Source organism: Nicotiana tabacum, chromosome 17, assembly GCF_000715075.1.
Source record: "Nicotiana tabacum cultivar K326 chromosome 17, ASM71507v2, whole genome shotgun sequence".
Classification (NCBI taxonomy): Eukaryota; Viridiplantae; Streptophyta; class Magnoliopsida; order Solanales; family Solanaceae; genus Nicotiana; species Nicotiana tabacum.
In genome coordinates, this window is record NC_134096.1 from 10,198,082 (window position 1) to 10,216,890 (window position 18,809).

Sequence of the window (18,809 nt, forward strand, 5' to 3'; positions counted from 1 at the left end):
CGTGCTCTCTCAACAAATTCATTACTTTGACCCTAATAGTCTCCAACATCCCAATGATGGGCTTGTGTCTTGCTTTTAGTATACAATAATTGAAAGTTTCGGTTAGAATGTTGTCAACTACTTGATTCTTGCATACTGTGTCAAGGTAAGTTCTGCACCACGTCTGGGGAGAATAATCCAACAGATCCTTTGCACAACTGCATCTAAATTGCCTAAGTCTTTCAGTTGGTCTTTGAACTCTTCTTCATAAGTTGACCATACACACCACTATAACAACTTCTTCAGTTCACCTTTACCCCATCTTCAGCACCATTTTGACTTAATGTGTCTTACACAAAACCTATGATGTGCTTCAGGAAGGACAATCTTTATAGCATCAATCAATCCCTACATATAACAGACAAACAATTGAAATATTAAAGAATTCAATGATAAAATTAGCAAAGATAAAAAGCAAATACACAATTGAAATCTCATACCTTCTGCATGTATGACATGAAGGTTATTCCTTCCCCACTTTGGAGTTCCAATGAATGCTTAAGAAGCTAAAGGAACTATTTCCAAGTCCTCTTAGTTTCCTTATCCACAATTGTCCAAGCTAAAGAGTAGAAGTGGTTCATATTGTCCTGACCAACAACAATTAACAATTGTCCCTTAGCTTTTCCTTTGAGAAAAGTACCATCTAACCCAATAAAGTGTCTTTAAGCCTTCTTAAAACTTAACTTTAGTGCATTGCAGCAGATGTACATCCTAAGAATTTTTTTTACCCTGTGAAAGTGCCTCTTTAGACAGATTAATCACAACATCAGAGCCTAGATTGGATTCCTTCAATTCATTGGCATAAGCTTCTAGTTTGTTGTAACCATCATTAAAGCTCCCTTCTAATATTTCAAGGACCATCTTTTAGCTCTCTTGCACTTTGCTTCGCTAGTATTTAAGTTAAAAACCCTTTTCATATTAGCTCTCATTTCCTTAGCCTTCATTTTTGGATTATCTTGTAACTTTTTCTTGAAATAGTGAGCTATGGTGATGTAGTCTACCATACTATTATCAAATGCCGGCCCACAATCTTCATGGGGCCTTAAGGTTTTAATTCTAACCCCATGACTTTTCCCATTCCCAGATAAATGACATACAAATGGGCACCCTTTATCAACACATTCATACCTCAACCCTTTTTATCACTTTTATCTACTCTTAACTCTTTCATGGTAGCTAGTGAATAAAGTTAAATTTATTTTTTTTCTTCTAGTATATCTTTGAAAGCCATCCCTTTAACTAACTCTTTGAAGTTATTCAGACCTTCAGACAATTCTTTTATCTTTTGTGCAACAATAGACTCTAATTCTTCAGAGTCATACTCTTTAGAACCATGCACATGTTCAGACTCACTCTCACCCTCACTACAATCTGTTCCAGTTTTAATAATTGTAGATAAAAAAGATTCAACATTGTGGGATATATTTGGAACATCTACAGCTACCTCACATTAATCCATAACAAATATGTCAATTGTACAGTATTCATCAGATACAAGAGACATTAACTTCCTAATACTATCATCCCCTGCTATTTCATAATAAGTTCCAAAAGGACCAATTATTATCAATTGTTGAAAACCTATAAAACCTAACCCAGAAATAAACTCATCAATTATATCTTTAAAGGACAGTAAATCAGGATCATACCCTTTTAAAAAATGAACTAGTTTCTTGTTGTAGAGGAAATGTGGTTCCTTGATCCACTCACCATCATGATTGAACCTCAAGTCAATATTAACCATTTTAATAACCTAAAAATAATTAAGTAAACAATATTAATAATCTAGATAATATTAAAAAGAAGAAAGCAAATTAAGAAATAAAATAACTGGAAATAGGGACCATAAGAATAAACAAAACCAATAAGGGACACCCTCCACATAGATACATCATCAATTGAGAATAAATAAACCAACAAGGGACCCCTCCATAAAGATACATACAACTATTTTAGAGCCATTAAACCAACAAGGGACCACATTAATAAACTGTGCAGATTAAAAAAACTGAAATGAACCATATTTTCACACACACACACCCGACATCAATCAAATGCTTGTTGACAAACAACATGCACAATGGAACAAAGAACCTATCTTCCCACTTATGAAATAACTGTTTAACATAAAGGGGCCCAAAACAATAAAACAAAAGTCGAAATGCATTAAACACTAACTACCATTTCGGGGCCACATGTTAAAAGCATATGCATACAAAATAAACACCAAAGTGACACAATAAACAACAAAATATACGAGGAATACACACTAAGCATGTTAATCGGGGTCGGCCCAGCCCAATCACAACCCGATTCAACCCGGGTCAGCCTAGTATGCTAGGGGGTAGGTATGGGTTGGGCTGTGAGTCAGGGGATAATGAACAAATTTTGGTAACCAGAACTCGGTTAGCCCATTATCTGTTACCGAATTTTTACCGAGCTACATCCCGGTTACCGTTATAATTTTTTATTTATTTCTGGACCGTTGCTAACGGTCAAATTCAAAAATGACCGTTGGGCAACAACCATTTTTTGCAAAATGGCCATTTCGGCCTACCCCTTAAGAAAATAGCCCCCACCCCTAATAATTGATAAATTATAATTTTAACCTTTTAAAAACTATAAATTGCCCCCCTTCTTCTTCATTTTTCTCACAATTTGCTCTCTTACTACTCTAATTCTCTCTTGATAATATTGTTTATTACTCTTAAATTCTCAATTACTTATTATTTCAAGTTTCATCAAATATTTACTTTAGTCACTACAAAATTATAATTATCAAATATCAAGTATTCAAGTGAAGTGTGATATCAATAATTCAATATCATCAAATATCAACGGAAGGTTGATATCAAATTTAGTGCGGCATCCAGAATTTCGGTACACTCGTTTCATCTCTTTCTCTTCTTTGGTGTATATTTTTATTTTATTATTTAGAATTATTAATTTAATTTCTTAAATTAGTTTACATAATGGATATATTTAGAGCAACCAACAAAGCGTGTACTAGTAGGGGTGGTAGTAGTAAGAGTAAAACGTCTAAAAAATCAAGAGGCGGTGTTGGTTCTTCTAGTAGCTTTACACATATTTCTGAAAGTTCACCTACAAATTTAAATGTAGATTATGAGCGACTTCAAGAAAATTATGGTATAGATGATAATTTAGATGATATTCAATCACCTGATAATCTTAAAACACCATCACCTACACCTGGTACTACTAGTCAAAATACTAGGGGTGGAGGTCGTGGTAATACAAGTAGGCCTCCCTTCCTATTAAGAAGAATCGAAGATTAAGAAGTAAGTGTTGGAATTTTTTTTGAAAACTAGAAAAAGATAAAAATATGTAATATGTAATGTCAAATTTGTAAGGAAATTTATAAACATGAGACCGGAGGTAAGCAAGGGGGAACATGTCAACTTCGTAGGCACGTAGTAGAAACTTAACTCGGGTACTGATGGTTTAATGGGTAAATACGATATAGTGAAAGATCAGGAAGAATTAACTAAAATAATTGTTTTAGATTGTTTACCTTATAGTTTTGCTGCTTCACCATATCCTGTTACTTATATTCAAAGAATTTATAACTCTTTGTTTAAAGGTATTCCTAAAAGTACTTGTAAAGTTGATATCTTTAGGCTTTTTGGACAATATCAAACATATATCCGTTATTTGTTCGCTAGTCTTTCTTGTAGAGTTTATCTTACTTATGATATTGGTCGTGCTGTTAATGAAAATGATTATTTGACTCTTAGATACCATTGGATAGATGATAATTTTTGTATGCAAAAACTTATTATTGCTTTTAAATATGATGAAGATTAAAGTCACGCTGGTGCATTTATAAGTAATACTATCCATGAAGTTGCTATATTTTACAATATTTCAGAAAAAGTTTTGTGTATGTCATTTGATAATGCTTCTAACAACAATTCTGCTATTACACTATTAAAACTGCATCTACACCCACCACTTCCTGAAATATTTCATGTGAGGTGTGCATGCCATATTTATAATTTAATTGTTAATAGTGACCTTAAATTATTTAGAAATGAGATCACTTTAGTTAGAAGAGTCGTTGGTGTAATTCAAGGAAATAATAGAAGTGATATGTTAAATGTATTTAAGGAAAAGTGTGTACAATATGGACTAAAATCAAGACTCATGCCTGAATGGCTACACTTGAATTTTCTGGAGCTTATTATCCTACTATTGCAAATGGTTTAGTTCATATTGCTGAAATTTCTCTTTTACTCCATAATTTGAAGAAGAAAGAAGGATATACTTTTGTTGTTGAATCTATGTTAGATAAATTTAAAAAATATTTCTACCCAATCCCCCCTATTTACCTAATTGGTGCTATTTCAAACCCTTCTATCAAAATGGCCACTTGTCGCCAATTAATCACTGCTTTATATGTTTATATGGATATTGGACCAACTGAAACCCCTGATATTGAAACTTGTATTTCTGATCTACACAATCATTTACAAAACTTTATATAATTATTATGCTAACATTGTTGATGCTTCTACTGCTGTAGATACAAATATTCCTTCAAATTCAGTTTCAACATCTGCATCCGGTACTTTGGAGGATAATGATGATGTTGAAGATTATTTGATTTGGTCTACACTAGGAGAGCATCAACAAACTAGTAGCAAGAACATTGATGAACTCCAATTCTCCTTGCAAAAGTCACCAGAGCCCCGCACAAAGGAATTTCTACCGCTGGTTTGGTGGAGGAGTAACTCAAATTAATTTCATGTTCTTTCGGCCATGGCTCGAGACGTGCTAAATGTGCCAATTTCAACAGTCGCATCAGAGAGCGCATTTAGCCAAGCAAGGCAACAACTAGGGATACCTGTCATTCATTGGGCAGCAACGCTTTGGAAGTTCTAGTGTGCTTCAGATATTGGATAAGATCAGAACGGCGAAATCAAGGGCGTGAAGAGGTAGATGAAGCGGAGGACCAAGAAATTGGAGATATAATGGTTTATGGTTCCGATTCAAGCGATGCCGGAAATCAAGAACCTCATGTTGACATGGATGAACTTACAAAAATGATGCAAAGCATGTGATGTATTCTTTCTTAATTTTTATAATTGTTGTAAACTTTTAATTTGCAAGTTCAAAAAAATCAAAAAATCAAAATAGAACTTGCAAATTAATTTGAAGTATTATTTATTATTCAATGAAAATATAAAACGAAAGCCTACAGAGTTTGATCCATACATATTGCCTACTTGTCTTATTAAATAATTTTTTGTAGCCATTTACTTTCAAATTTCAAATTTCAAATTTTAAAATTTCAAATTTAAAACTTTAAAGTTTAATTCTAAGCCTTAAAAGTTTGCAAACACTTAAGTATCAATAACATTGAATAAGAAAAATAAAATATACTAAAAAAGATAAATATAAGTAACCCAGCCCGGTCCGGACCCGTTAAGTCCGATCCCGGACGGACCCACCAAAAACCGCAAAATCCTAGCCCACTACGAGTCCGGAACCCCAACCTACTAACTAGCCCGGAACAATAATCGGACGAGCTATTTTTTTTCGTGTCCAGCTCGGACCAGCCCGTTCGGTTAACACCTCTAATACACACATCCAAACACATAAATTTCCATTTGTAAGAATATCCAAAAACCCTAGAGTCAAATAAGATTGATTTAAAAAGGATACCACTAGCCCAAAAATATTGAAATAAACGGCAGATGTAAGAGAAAATTACATAACCAGCCGAAGATTTTACATGGAAAGCTTCGTGCATTACTAACAAACCGACATTGTAGTGAGAGAGAAGAGGTTGTTTTGGTTCAGACGAGATGTTATGTAGAAATAATATATGATTTGTGTGTGAGTCTAATTAATTAAAAGGGTATTGGGTCGGGTAACGGGGCGATTAATGGAATATATGGGTTTATTTTGTTTGGGATGGGTTATTCGTTTAGGAGGCGACACGTGGCTCCCTGTTTAAAATAAGAATATTTTGCGACTGAAACTATGACGGTAAGGACCCTAGAGGTGAGATAGTAAATGAAGGTTTTTTTTATACAATATTTAAAATTTGAGGGATATAAATGACCCTTTTCTGTTTTTAAAAAGTGTCGAACTCCTAAATACATAGCCATAAATAGGGTTATGCATAATTTGGTAAATATCGAATTACCGTACCGAAACTGAAAATTTTGGTATTTAGTATTCGATATTTTGGTATTCGGTATAGTATTTGGTTTAATTTAAAAAAAAATGGTATTAGGTATGGTGTTTGGTATTTTAAAATGAAATACCGACATCGTACCAAAAGATATATTATTTTGTACAATATACATATTATTAATTATAACATAAATATAAAATAATCTAAAATTTTACTTTTATTTATTCTCTAAGTTCATCAATTAACCCTAAACAAACAACAAGATATTTCTAATGATCAAATTTATTCTTTTATGTACAGTTTTCTCTCTCCGGGTTGATATTTATTAGTTTTGGACAAAACCTTTGTCAACAAAATTTTTAGTTTTGTACTTTTGAGTATTTTAATTAAGAATATTATAGTTTTTTACTCTATATACTAATTAGTATTCAAACTGAATAAATTGAAGTTTTTGAACCTAATAAACTGAAACCGAAAGTAAAAAATTAGAATCATACCTAATTTAATTAGTATGACATTTTAAGAAACAGAAATGCATTACGGTAATGATCGACAAACACCCAGCCATAAATGTGATCACTCGTATCCATACCCAAGTCCAAACACCCATTCTCTCTTCCTCAAAAATCCCTACTATTCCCCCTCCCACTCAATCCATTAACAATGGCTTCCCCTATGGTCCTCGACCCCACACCCTTACCCAAACCCCCTTCAACCCGACCCGAACCCTCCATCCCCTCCTCCCCCTCCGACGGCGAAGACGACCTCTACGCTCGTCTCAAATCTCTTCAACGCCAACTCGAATTCATCGAGATCCAAGAAGAATACGTTAAAGACGAGCTCAAAAATCTTCGCCGCGAACACTTACGTGCGCAGGAAGAAGTTAAACGGATCCAATCGGTGCCGTTAGTGATCGGCCAGTTCATGGAGATGATTGATACGAATAACGCTATTGTAGGGTCCACTACGGGGTCGAATTACTATGTTAGGATATTAAGTACCATTAATCGCGAGCTGCTTAAGCCTTCGGCTTCTGTCGCTTTGCACCGCCATTCGAATGCGCTCGTTGATGTTTTGCCGCCTGAAGCTGACTCGAGTATTTCGTTGCTTAGTCAATCGGAGAAGCCTGATGTTATGTACACTGTGAGTTTTGTAACTTTGAACTATTTAAGTAGGGTTTATGCTTAATTATACGTTGATTAGGGTTTATTATGCTTAAATATGGTTGTGTGCTGCTTAAATATGTTAAATCTGCTTAGGGATTGTGTACTGCTTGTTTCAGTAATTACTACCAGGGTCTTATTCAATCAATCAGTCAATCAACCATGACTCATTCTTGAAACTAGTTGGGTTTGTCTATATGAATTCTCTGTATTTTCTTAACTCTATTTGGCCAAATTTCGTTCCTATACTGGTAAGTCATTTGTGTTTTAGGGCAAATTAGAAGTTTTCTGAATCTCACACATATTTCAGCATAAATTTTACTTAGAGGTTTCTGTAGCTTCATCCTCGGGAAAAAGAAGAAGACATAGCTCAATTTTGATCTTGATTTTTTTATGGGACAAACTTCACTTATCTCATATAGTAGAAAGTCAAAATTCTGTAGATTTTAGTGACCATCTTATCGATGAGACACCTAGCTACATGTGGCTGTTGGGCGTAGAAGAATATATGTAGTTACGGAGCAAGTCATAATCTACTAATATATTTAGGCACTATGGTCTCCTAAGGCTTTGGTATAGTGCTAAGAGGACATTACGTGATATGTGGGTTAGGCACACATCTTGGGTTCGAACCATGTCGTAGACAAAAGTTGTGTTTAAGTGGAGAAGGTAGAAGGGTGGTCCTATATTCCACCTAATTTCGCACCGTGTGTCACTGTCTTCAAGAGGTGTGAGCGGTTGGCTTTGGCAGGTACGAGAAGAGGTAGAGAACAACCTAAGAAGTATTGGGGCGAGGTGATCAGGCAGAACATGGCGCGACTTCAGATTTCTGTGTGGGGGTCGAGCATTAGGGTTAGGGGGTAGTCGAGCATTTTTCCCTCTTTGTACCGGATAGTCTGATAGAGTTTTGTCTAGGACTGCTAGCGGTTTATGTTGTGTTCACAATATTTTTTTGTTTTGCATAGTATTGTGCTATTGCCCTTCCACTTATTTGCTGTCTCTTACGACGTTATTATTTTTCTGGTTTCTTTTGTGGTTACAAATCTATTCTTTTGTTTCTTTTATGATATTATTGTCTCTTTTGTTGAGCTGAGGGTATCCCGGAAACCGTCACTCTAACCTTCTGGGGTAGGGGTAAGGGTAAGGTCTGCGTACACTCTACTCTCCCCAGTAAAATCCTACTTTTACCGGGTGTGTTGTTGTTGTGTCACTGTCCTCAAAGATTCCTCGGTTAGAAAATAAAAATCTTGTAGGTTCTATGACGTTTCTGGATAACTATTAATTAGCTTGTTCTAGAGCTGGTCAATTGGCTTTCAGGGCCCATTATGTATACTTGAGATAAGTTGTGTTTTTTGCTGAAGGATGGAAGAAGAGTAGTTTTTATGTTTGCAAAGCTTCAATAAACCATTTTGTTTCATAGATTTTGAAAGCTCTTTGGCACCCTTCCTTGCAAATTATCGTTGGACTTCTAAAGGGACCATCTTCCAAGTTTTGTGAAAAGGAACTCTTATAGACTTCTAAGGCTTTTTGATTATGTTTCCTTCACATTGTCCCCCTTTTCGCAGGTCATGATTTATTTGTTAGTTACCGAGCTTATATTTTCTAACAACAGGATATTGGAGGATGTGACATACAAAAGCAGGAAATCCGTGAAGCTGTTGAGCTACCTCTGACTCATCATGACTTGTACAAGCAGATTGGTATAGATCCTCCCCGTGGTGTCTTGCTCTACGGTCCACCTGGCACTGGGAAAACTATGCTTGCAAAGGCTGTAGCACATCATACTACCGCGGCTTTCATAAGGGTTGTTGGCTCAGAATTTGTTCAGAAGTACTTGGGTGAGGTATGTATTGAAGCCTTAGAATTCCCAAAACATTGTCATTTTTATGCATCAATATATTGTTAATCACCAGTGTAAATGTTTGCTAAATCTATCTTAATAACATCATATGGGACAAAGAGTTGTCACTTAAAGTTCTTATATTTCCTAAAAAGAGCTTGAAAGAGCATTCAGTCTCTTCCTATGGTCTATATTTTTTTAATTTCCTATGTAGTAACCTTGTTTGGGAGTGAGAATAAGGCAATGGGCTATTACTATCTCCTTCGAAGTTGTATGACCTAGTTCGCTTTATGAGGATTCGCTGGATTAATGTCTAGCATAGGATATTGATTTATTTGTTTCTTTTAAATTAAATAATATAAATATAGAAACCATTGAAAGAAGCTAAAAATATAGAAACCATATGAAAGATGCTACCCGATTTTTAAATTAAAAAAAATAGAAATCAACAAGAAAGTTGCAACTAAAGAAGATTATTGTTGACTGCCTTTATCAAAAAAAAATTGTTGTTGACTGGGGGGCATGATCCTGCTACTTTAGGCTGTCACCCTGCACTTGTTGATGCGTTGGGTTCAGCAAACCTATCCAATATAAATCCAAATAAAGGACAAGTTGAAAAGAGGTGATTAGCAGAGCAGCTTTCGTCAGAATCAAATATCTTTGCTTTTCACCATCCTAAACTCTTCCAGTCTGTCCGTCATACAGAAGTGTTGTTGCATCACAACCACCATATAGGCATATAGACGTGTGCTTGGTGATGCATTTCTTTGATCATACTACTCCGTTGACAAGGGCAGTATAATTGCTAAGCACTTGTTGTTATATAGTCAATTTTTTGACCATAAAGTAGTTTCAGAAGCATGTTCGAAAAGAAAAGTGCTGAGTACCTCATATAAACTCTTTGACCTTAATAGTACCCATCCTTAAGGCCAGTTGCAAGTGTAAGTGAACTAGATAAAACGGAATCATATGCCTGGATCATAATAGAGAAGGGAGGTCCATGGGACTCTTAACTTGCTTAACAATGTTAAAAAGAAGGTCTAAACAACAGTCCACAAGAATACTTCCTTCATATTATTCTGGGTTGCTTTTTCATCAGCAGTCTTGGTATATTAAATTATTAAGATTGAACTAGATAAAGCAGGATCAATTAAAGAAAAACTTCTACTAGATTTCTACTATTTGAAGATTCTTCAATTTCTAAGAACAATCTTGGAATTGGTAGATCCATAATGCACTTCCCTTGTCTGCTGATCTATAAACCTAAAATGTCGGAGTTACTGTTACTTTTTAAGTTTATTCTAGGCCAAATGGCCTCGTGACCACTTAAACTTGTATCAGTTTGTAAACCCGATACATAAACTTATATTTTTCCCCTTTGAACACTCCAACTTGACAGAATAGATACGAAGAAACACATTTGATTGTCGACCATGCTTATGTGGAAGTGGCATAGCTGACATGGCTAAATTGTGTGCAAATCACGCTGCCAAGGCGCGTGGATAATTTTTTTTTTAATTAAAAAAATATTAGAATCAGAATAAAACATAAATGAGAAAGAAAAAAGAAAAAGAAAAAAGACCTTTCCCTCCCCTCCCCTCCCTTCCCACCTTTCTCGTCTTCCCTAGCAAACTCCCACCCCATGTCCGAAAAAAATTCCATTTTCTATCCTACTTTCCCTCCCCCTCCCCCTCCCCTTTCCCCGTTTCTTTTTCCCTTCATCTCCCCCCCTTCAATAATCTTCTCTCTTATTTGTTTGTCTCCACCCACCTTTCTAGTCCCAACCTCCCTCAATTCCTCTATAACTCGCACCTTCACCCATTATTCGTTGCCATCAACCCCCCTCCCCCCCTCCCTTTCTCTTCTTCTTCCTTTTCCATTTCTCTTCTTTCTTCCATAGTACACTTAGTTGGTAGATTGCAAATGTGAATTGAGAAAAAATTAGGTTGCTTTGATAGAAGAACAAAAAAATGAAGTGTAATTTTTTGTCTTCAAAGGAATTCACAGATGGCATTTAGCGAAAATACTTTTAAAATAAAAGTGGTGGAACAACAATATATTTTTACTGAATAAAGGCAGGTGAGGGGGGGGGGGGATTCGGTTGTAGGTGATTATGGGAGGAAGAAGATGATAGTGGTTAAAAATGGCTGAGGCTTGGTGTTGGTGGCGGACTATTGGTTGTGTATGGTGGAGAAAAAGAGAAAGAAATTAAAATTTTAAAGATTTTTTTTTTGAAATGTAGGACCCACAAATCCACGTGTCATATAATAAAGTCCAAACATATGACATGGCATTCATGTCAGAGCGATTGACGAACTCGTTCAACAGAAAGTGTTTATTAGTACCCATTCCGTCAACTTGGAGTGTTCAAATGGGAAAAATATAAGTTTATGTATCGGGTTTGCAAACTGATACAAGTTTAAGTGGCCAGGAGGCCATTTGGCCTTTATTCTATAGGTAGGTTGGCAGCTACAGTTACATCTATAGGTAATTTTTTTTTTTGGGGTGGGGGGTGGGGGGGGGAGTTGTAACTCTGTCGAATAGACAAATAGTCCTTTTTTCAGTAAAGTACTTATTGTTTATCCTAAATATGGTCAAAGCTTTGATGACTAGTACTAGATAATGAAGTTTTCTGGAAACAATGTAAAATCTTGCTTTTGACATCAAATGCCTAGTGGTAACAAGTAGTGTTTAATTGTCTTTTAGTTTTTAATTAGGAGAGAAAAGTTTGTATTTTTTTTTTGTATTCAAGCAAAGTAGTTGACCCCCTCTTTCCCTAAGTAAATCCTTCCTATATGTATGTATTTTTTTGTTTAAAAAATGTAAATTCAAAATGTATTTTGACATTGCAATGTTGTTACAATCGGAAAAGGGTCAAAATTGCCCATCGTTTGGTAAATGGTTTAAAATTACCCTCCATTCACCTTTTTCTCCAAAAATACCCCATCGTTATTTTTATTGCTAAAATTACCCCTCGATTTAATGGCAGAACTTGTGGGCTACAATTTTAATGTGTTGGCATCTTTTTACTGGGCACATGGCTCTTTGGGTCAGACAACAAATATGGGTAATATTGCCTGCCCCATTATCCGCCCCGCCTCATTCCTTTTATTACCCGGTTAAAAAATAACCTTTTATAAACAACATAACCATTACCAAAATATAGCCCAACTAAGTTTTTCTTTGAATTGACTCCGATATCTCATCACTTGACTCATAATCGTTCATTACAAACCTGATCCCTCCTCCTATGTCCATTCTGTCATCTTTCTTTTTAATAATTAAACAACCAGAAGATCTTTTTTTCTTCGGTACAACCCCTCCTGATCTCACACTATCCTCCATCTTCATACCTTAATACATAAACTAAATCTCATAATCCCCATGCAAAAGTCACATTTAAATATTACCAAAATTATTCATAACTCCAAATTATTTATTTACTTATTCAACATTGGTAGATCTGAAATATAGCTTAAAACAAAAAACAAAAATCCTAACCTTAGATGCAAAAGCGGCAGAATATTTTCGAAGATAAATTCAGGAGCGAGTGAGGAAAAATCGGCGATCATTACCTGGCTGGAAAGTTTCGGCTATTTGTCAGTTTCAGTTTCATTGGAAAAGAGATGCTATGGAAAACCCTCAAAATCTTGCAAACAGCAGGTCAAGAAAGCAGAAAAAATGGTACCATTTTGAATGCATCACCCCTCTTACATTTTGCAGAAGAGAGTATTTCAAGAAAAAGAGAGGCTCTTATAATTCTGGTTCATTATCCATAAAAGAGGAGGAAGAAGTGACAAACGATGAAATTACTGGAATTTTTCAGTAATTAGCAGCGATAAAATGTCCATAATCCCATCACCATTACCATCAGCTTTATCATCTTCATCGGGGAGGAAATCAAGATGGTACTTGTTCTTGTTCGGAATTACTAAATTTCCAATGAAGAGGAAAATTTTGAGAGAAAAAAAGAGAGCTTAGTAGATAGCCCTAAATTGGAGGAGAATTATAAATGGGGTGGGTCGGATAATGGGGTGTGTAATATTACCCATATTTGTTGTCTTACACAAAGAGCCACGTGGCCCAATAAAAAGATGCCAACACATTAAAATCGTGACCCACAGGTTCAACCGTTAAATCGATGGGTAATTTTAAAAGGGTAGCCCGGCGCACGAAGCATTCCACATTCACGCAAGGTCTGGCCGCACACCAAGGGGTGTGATGTAGACAACCTACCCTAATGCAAGCATTAGTAGCTGCTTCTGCGGCACAGATCGTGATTTATAAGTCACACGCAGATAACTTTACAGTTGCTACAAGGCCCGAGGGGTAATTTTAGCAGTAAAAATAACAACGGGGGTATTTTGGACCAAAAAGCGAATGGAGGGTAATTTTAAATCATTTACCAAACGATAGGAGTAATTTTGGCCCCTTTTCCATGCTAGAATTCATCTCCTCCCAACGATCAATTCACCTTCAGTCTTTTGGTGTATGGACTAATTCCCGTATCTAGTGTAGCTCTCTAGAACTTAAAATCAAGACCTCTCTCAATAGCAATTGCCTAAATACCTTTTAATTTCTGATTTTAGCTTCTTCGGAGTAACAAAAGCCCTGTTCAGATCCTCTCACTACAAAGTAATATAGAACGTCCTTGATATTCCTCCATAGAAATGATATAGAAACATGGACTTCCCCTGCCCCGATCATCTTGACTAGTAAAACACCTTGTATACAACAGTTTATGTAGAAGTGGCTGTAGAAACAGATCTTGCTTTCATCGCACCCAATCTAGCCGATCAGTTCAGCTCTCTCGGCAAGTAGCTTTGAATTCAATCATGTTTCCCAAGTCTTTATGCAGCTTCAGATCAATATCATGTCACTGCAAGTTGCTATGCAACTTCAGATAACATACAACTTTGTTCGTGTTAAAATTTCATTCTCTTCCTGACTGAAGAATGATATTAGATCAGATTGTGTCCATGAAGAGTGATGAGACGCCATTTGTTTCTATTAATCTAGTTTTTGTCTTCTCACTTTACACTTATTCACTGATTCTTGCAGGGCCCACGAATGGTTCGTGATGTCTTTCGCCTTGCCAAAGAAAATGCTCCAGCAATCATATTTATTGATGAGGTTGATGCAATTGCTACTGCTAGGTTCGATGCTCAGACTGGAGCTGATAGAGAGGTCCAGCGTATCCTCATGGAGCTACTAAATCAGGTAGGCTTTTGTACATAGATTTAAAGTAGTTCTGGAAGAATACAAAACTCTGCACTGTTTGATGAGCCACCTTTTCCCCTTGGGTTTGTATTCTGTAGATGGATGGGTTTGACCAAACGGTGAATGTGAAAGTTATTATGGCAACTAATAGAGCTGACACACTGGACCCTGCACTTTTACGTCCTGGAAGGCTTGATCGGAAGATCGAATTTCCTTTGCCTGATAGACGTCAAAAGAGGCTCGTTTTTCAGGTGGGGTTTTGGTTTATGTTATATTATGATGTCGTCTTCTTCTTCTTCTTCTTCTTCTTATTCGTTCTCCTCCCCTAATAAGAAGTGAAGAGAAAAATATTGTAGAAAGTTTAGATAGATGGATTTCTGAATTGCTTTTCTGCTTCTGCTGCAGTCTACCTGTGTTTCGTACAAATGAACCAAGCTAATGCTGGATTATTTTTTTGGCAGGTATGCACTGCTAAGATGAACTTAGGTGATGAGGTTGACTTGGAAGATTATGTTTCTCGCCCTGATAAAATCAGTGCTGCTGAGGTTTGTCTTTTAACTCTATAATTTTATTGGGCGACTGTAGGATGCTCTGGTAATGATAAAAAATTTGGAAGCCCTCACCAAACCCTCAACCTCCAACCCCAATGAGATAATTTTTCTTTTTTAATTGGCTATAACGGTTTTTTCCTTCATTTCTGCAAGACAGAAATAAAATATGCTGGACTACTAATGCAAAATGAAAATGAATTGAAATTTGTGGGTGCATTAGTAATGTATGTTGCAATATTTGCAGATTTCGGCTATCTGTCAAGAAGCTGGTATGCATGCAGTGCGCAAGAATCGATATGTCATACTTCCCAAGGACTTCGAAAAGGGTTACAGGACCAACGTTAAGAAGCCTGACACTGACTTTGAATTCTACAAGTGATTATTGTTAAAGGCTAAGCAAATACTTTAGAAATCTAATATGTATGCCCCTGAATGTTTTCTTTGTAGTCCTGGTGTATTGGATATTAAATGGCTGGTTGCAGCCTTTTAGTACAATCGTTCTTTCACTCTGAAAGTGTTAGTTAGGCTGTCTATTGTTTGAATTTGGGTGCGCCCATCTTATTTGCCGTTCACGTGCTGTCTCAAGCCATAAGTTTTTCTCATTGTGAGGGAGGTTTGCTAAGATACATTGAGTTTCCAATGATGCATTTCATGTGGGATGTCTTGTTGTCCCACAAGTAGTGGCGGTTTTAGAACTAGGCACTGAGTTCTGAGTTGAAAGAGTGCACGTTCTAACTGCAGAAACACCCTTTTGTTTTCCCTACATATATAGGGTTTGACGGAAGCACTGGGTTCTGCTGGAGGTACGAACTTATTGTTAGATCTCGACTACGTCCGACATCTCTAACTGCAGAAATACCCTTTTCTTTTATGACTTACTGTTCTACTGGCCTTATGTTTAGAGGTAAATCTGCAGAGTGTATCACATATTAAGGTTATCTGTGAGATGAACTGGTCTCCTCGAGATGCATATGCTGTTGGGAGTGGTAGAAAATGACCACTCAATTTGAGTTGGATCTAAAATTTCTTGCAGTCTCATTAGATATAAATCATGCTAATCTTCGCAAGTCTAGTCGCTGGAAATACTTGACGGTTCAGAAAAAACTCTAGAGGAGTGGGCATGCATTTTACATTTTAGGATGGTTATGTTATCTGCATATTGTATTTCTTTAAAGTTTTCATAGTGGATCTCATTAATTTTGGCAAATTGCTTTTCTATGACACTACAATATGGAACAAAATAATATGATCCGTGTAATTTCTTTTACTTTTTATTCTTTTAAATTATATGAGAGTGGGGTAAAGGGGAATGCTACATTATTGATGGAGCCCTCAATTTCAACTTCTACTGTTGACGGCAGAGAGCTTACCAAATGGGTTAGCCAGGGGCGGAGGGATAGTAGTTCGACCGAACCTAGTAGCTTTGGTCCAAACCATATATTTGTCTTAAAAAATTTATTAAACATGTATAAATTATTAATTTAGAACCCAATAACTTAAAAGTTTTAGAATCTCAAACCCCTCTAGAATTAGCCCTCAACTCCGATGCATGAGCTTACCAACTGTTGCGTTTAGTTTCTTAGTTTTGTTTTTGGTCCTTTTAAGTGGTGCAAGTAAATTGTTAAGAGTACTCATTTTATGGAAGAAATCTACTCTTTCAGTTATACTTGTTTCAGAAAAATTAGACACTTGGAAGAGAAAAATAATATAGACATACACATCAAAAGTTTGATTAGAATGGCGAGAATCATAAACATTTGACAAGTGTAAGGAATACTGATTTTAAAAGTGATGATTGAGTGGCACTTGCTTCCCTCAAATTTTCATTAGTAAGATGTGAATATTCTTTGCATAATAATTGACCATGGCTACGCGCGACGCGTCATAATATTTTACTAATGTATTCGTGGGTCAATTTCCACTGCAACTTTTTCTCCATAATATAACTTGGAAATAGTTACTACAAGATTTCATTGCCCACCGAAAGAAAACAGTCTCCGCATCTTTTCTTTTTCTTCCTTCTTGTTGGAGTATAAAATATTCCATTGGTCCTTTCAACTTTCAAGGACAACGAAAAAGAAAAGAAAGAAATACAAAAAAGGGATCAGATTCGGACCCGAATTTGTAAAGGATTTACATATATACCCATTTTTGAGGTGCTATACTCTGTATTGCATATCAAACATGTAAGTTTAATCGTTTTAGGATCAACTTCATACTTAATGGATGTGAACTTAAAATAATTCGCGTATGAAGTTGCAAACGTAAGATACATTTAATTTTTTAATTTAAAATACAAAACTTGTATTTAAGATGCATTTAAGACATTATTGATTTGAAGTGCAGCTGATTTTTACATGCACTTAACACCTTTTAGTTTAAAATGCAAATTGCTCAGAAACAAAAACGTGTTCTTCGAATTTCGACAATCCAACACAAGATGCAACATCCAATCTTTTCCAAATGAGCTCAAATTTGAAACATAACTTTCTAATATCATAAAGAAAAATCCAAACGTTTGCCAAAACAATAACAAATCTAACAAATCCATTTTGCAACTAAGATGAAGAAGAGGAAGATACCCTAAGTAGTAGCAAAGAGCGGAGCGCCACAACAACTCACTAAAACTAAAACATCATAAATCGCCTTAAAATTTGCTAGCAAATACCATATAAATTCACTGCCACCTTTGTTTTTACTGCAACTAAAAAAAAAGAGAGGAAAAAACAGTCTGAAGTTATTTGTACTTTGGGTACTAAGAGCCCGTTTGGACCAGTGTCGGAGCCACCTTATAGGAAGGGGTGTTGACACCCCTTCGCGGAAAAAAATATAGTGTAGCTAGGTAAAAAAATAAATTCTATGTATATATACTATGTATTGACTCCCCTTAATTTCCTGGTATGTTTACTTTTATATATTTTGACACCCCTTAACAAAAATTCTGGCTTCGCCACTAGTTTGGACATAAGAATTTTTTTCCTTTTTCCCAAATTTTTTTTACTTTTTTTCCGAAATCAACGTTTGTTCATAAAATTTCCAATTTTCACTTGAAGATGCATTTTGGAAATTTTCGAAAATTTGAAAAATTCCAAAAAGCTGTTTTTCAAAATTTTTCACTCAAATCACTCACAAAACTTAAAAAACAACCCAAATTTATATTCATGTCCAAACATAACTCTAAATTTCAAATACCATTTTCGCTTGAAATTTTTTTCCCCCCTATTTGAAATTTTACAATTCTTATGTCCGAACGCCCACTAATTATAATTTTTAAATAAAGTTGGTATAAGTTAAATAGTGACGACCAAATAGGGTTCCCATAAATTGTTTTACATTTGTTAAAAACAAAGTTTGAAAATGCAGAAGAATTTGAATTTTTTAAAACCAAAGTCCCAATAATAAGGTCACATTTGCTTAGGAGTTAGCAGAAATTCACTACACGAAGTAGTTTTGAAGATGGCGGAAATCGGTTTTCTAATTTTCCTGAAAAAGCCTTACCATTTCGAGTTTCTAAATTTGGAAAACTGGGTTTGAAAACCGTATAGAAACAATAACAACATCGTTTTTTTCTTTTCATTTTTTGCAAAAACAACTCAAACTATTACTACTTTTTCGAAAATAGAAGACCTATATTCTCAAACTTAGCTGAACATCCCTTAATAAAGGCCACAACAGGTGAATTTTTTTCATCTTAGAAAAGGAAATTACTTAGATAAGGTGTTTGTATCAAATTATACTATTAGTTATATGATTAGTAATAAAAACAAAGGGAGGATAGGTATAATTACTTATATACTAGTAGTAGATTAGAATAAATACCATATGTATAATTT

General features: G+C 35.5%; 1 protein-coding gene across 1 annotated transcript; it reads left to right on the forward strand.

Annotated features, from left to right (window-relative positions):
- The first annotated feature begins 6,757 nt into the window (after positions 1-6,757).
- Positions 6,758-15,490, forward strand: LOC107770439 (26S proteasome regulatory subunit 6B homolog). Its single transcript, XM_016589748.2, has 6 exons — positions 6,758-7,345; positions 8,978-9,208; positions 14,267-14,425; positions 14,524-14,676; positions 14,887-14,970; positions 15,221-15,490. Exons 1-6 carry the CDS (start codon positions 6,866-6,868, stop codon positions 15,353-15,355), a joined length of 1,242 nt encoding a protein of 413 aa, XP_016445234.2. The 5' UTR covers positions 6,758-6,865; the 3' UTR covers positions 15,356-15,490.
- Positions 15,491-18,809: the final 3,319 nt, after the last annotated feature.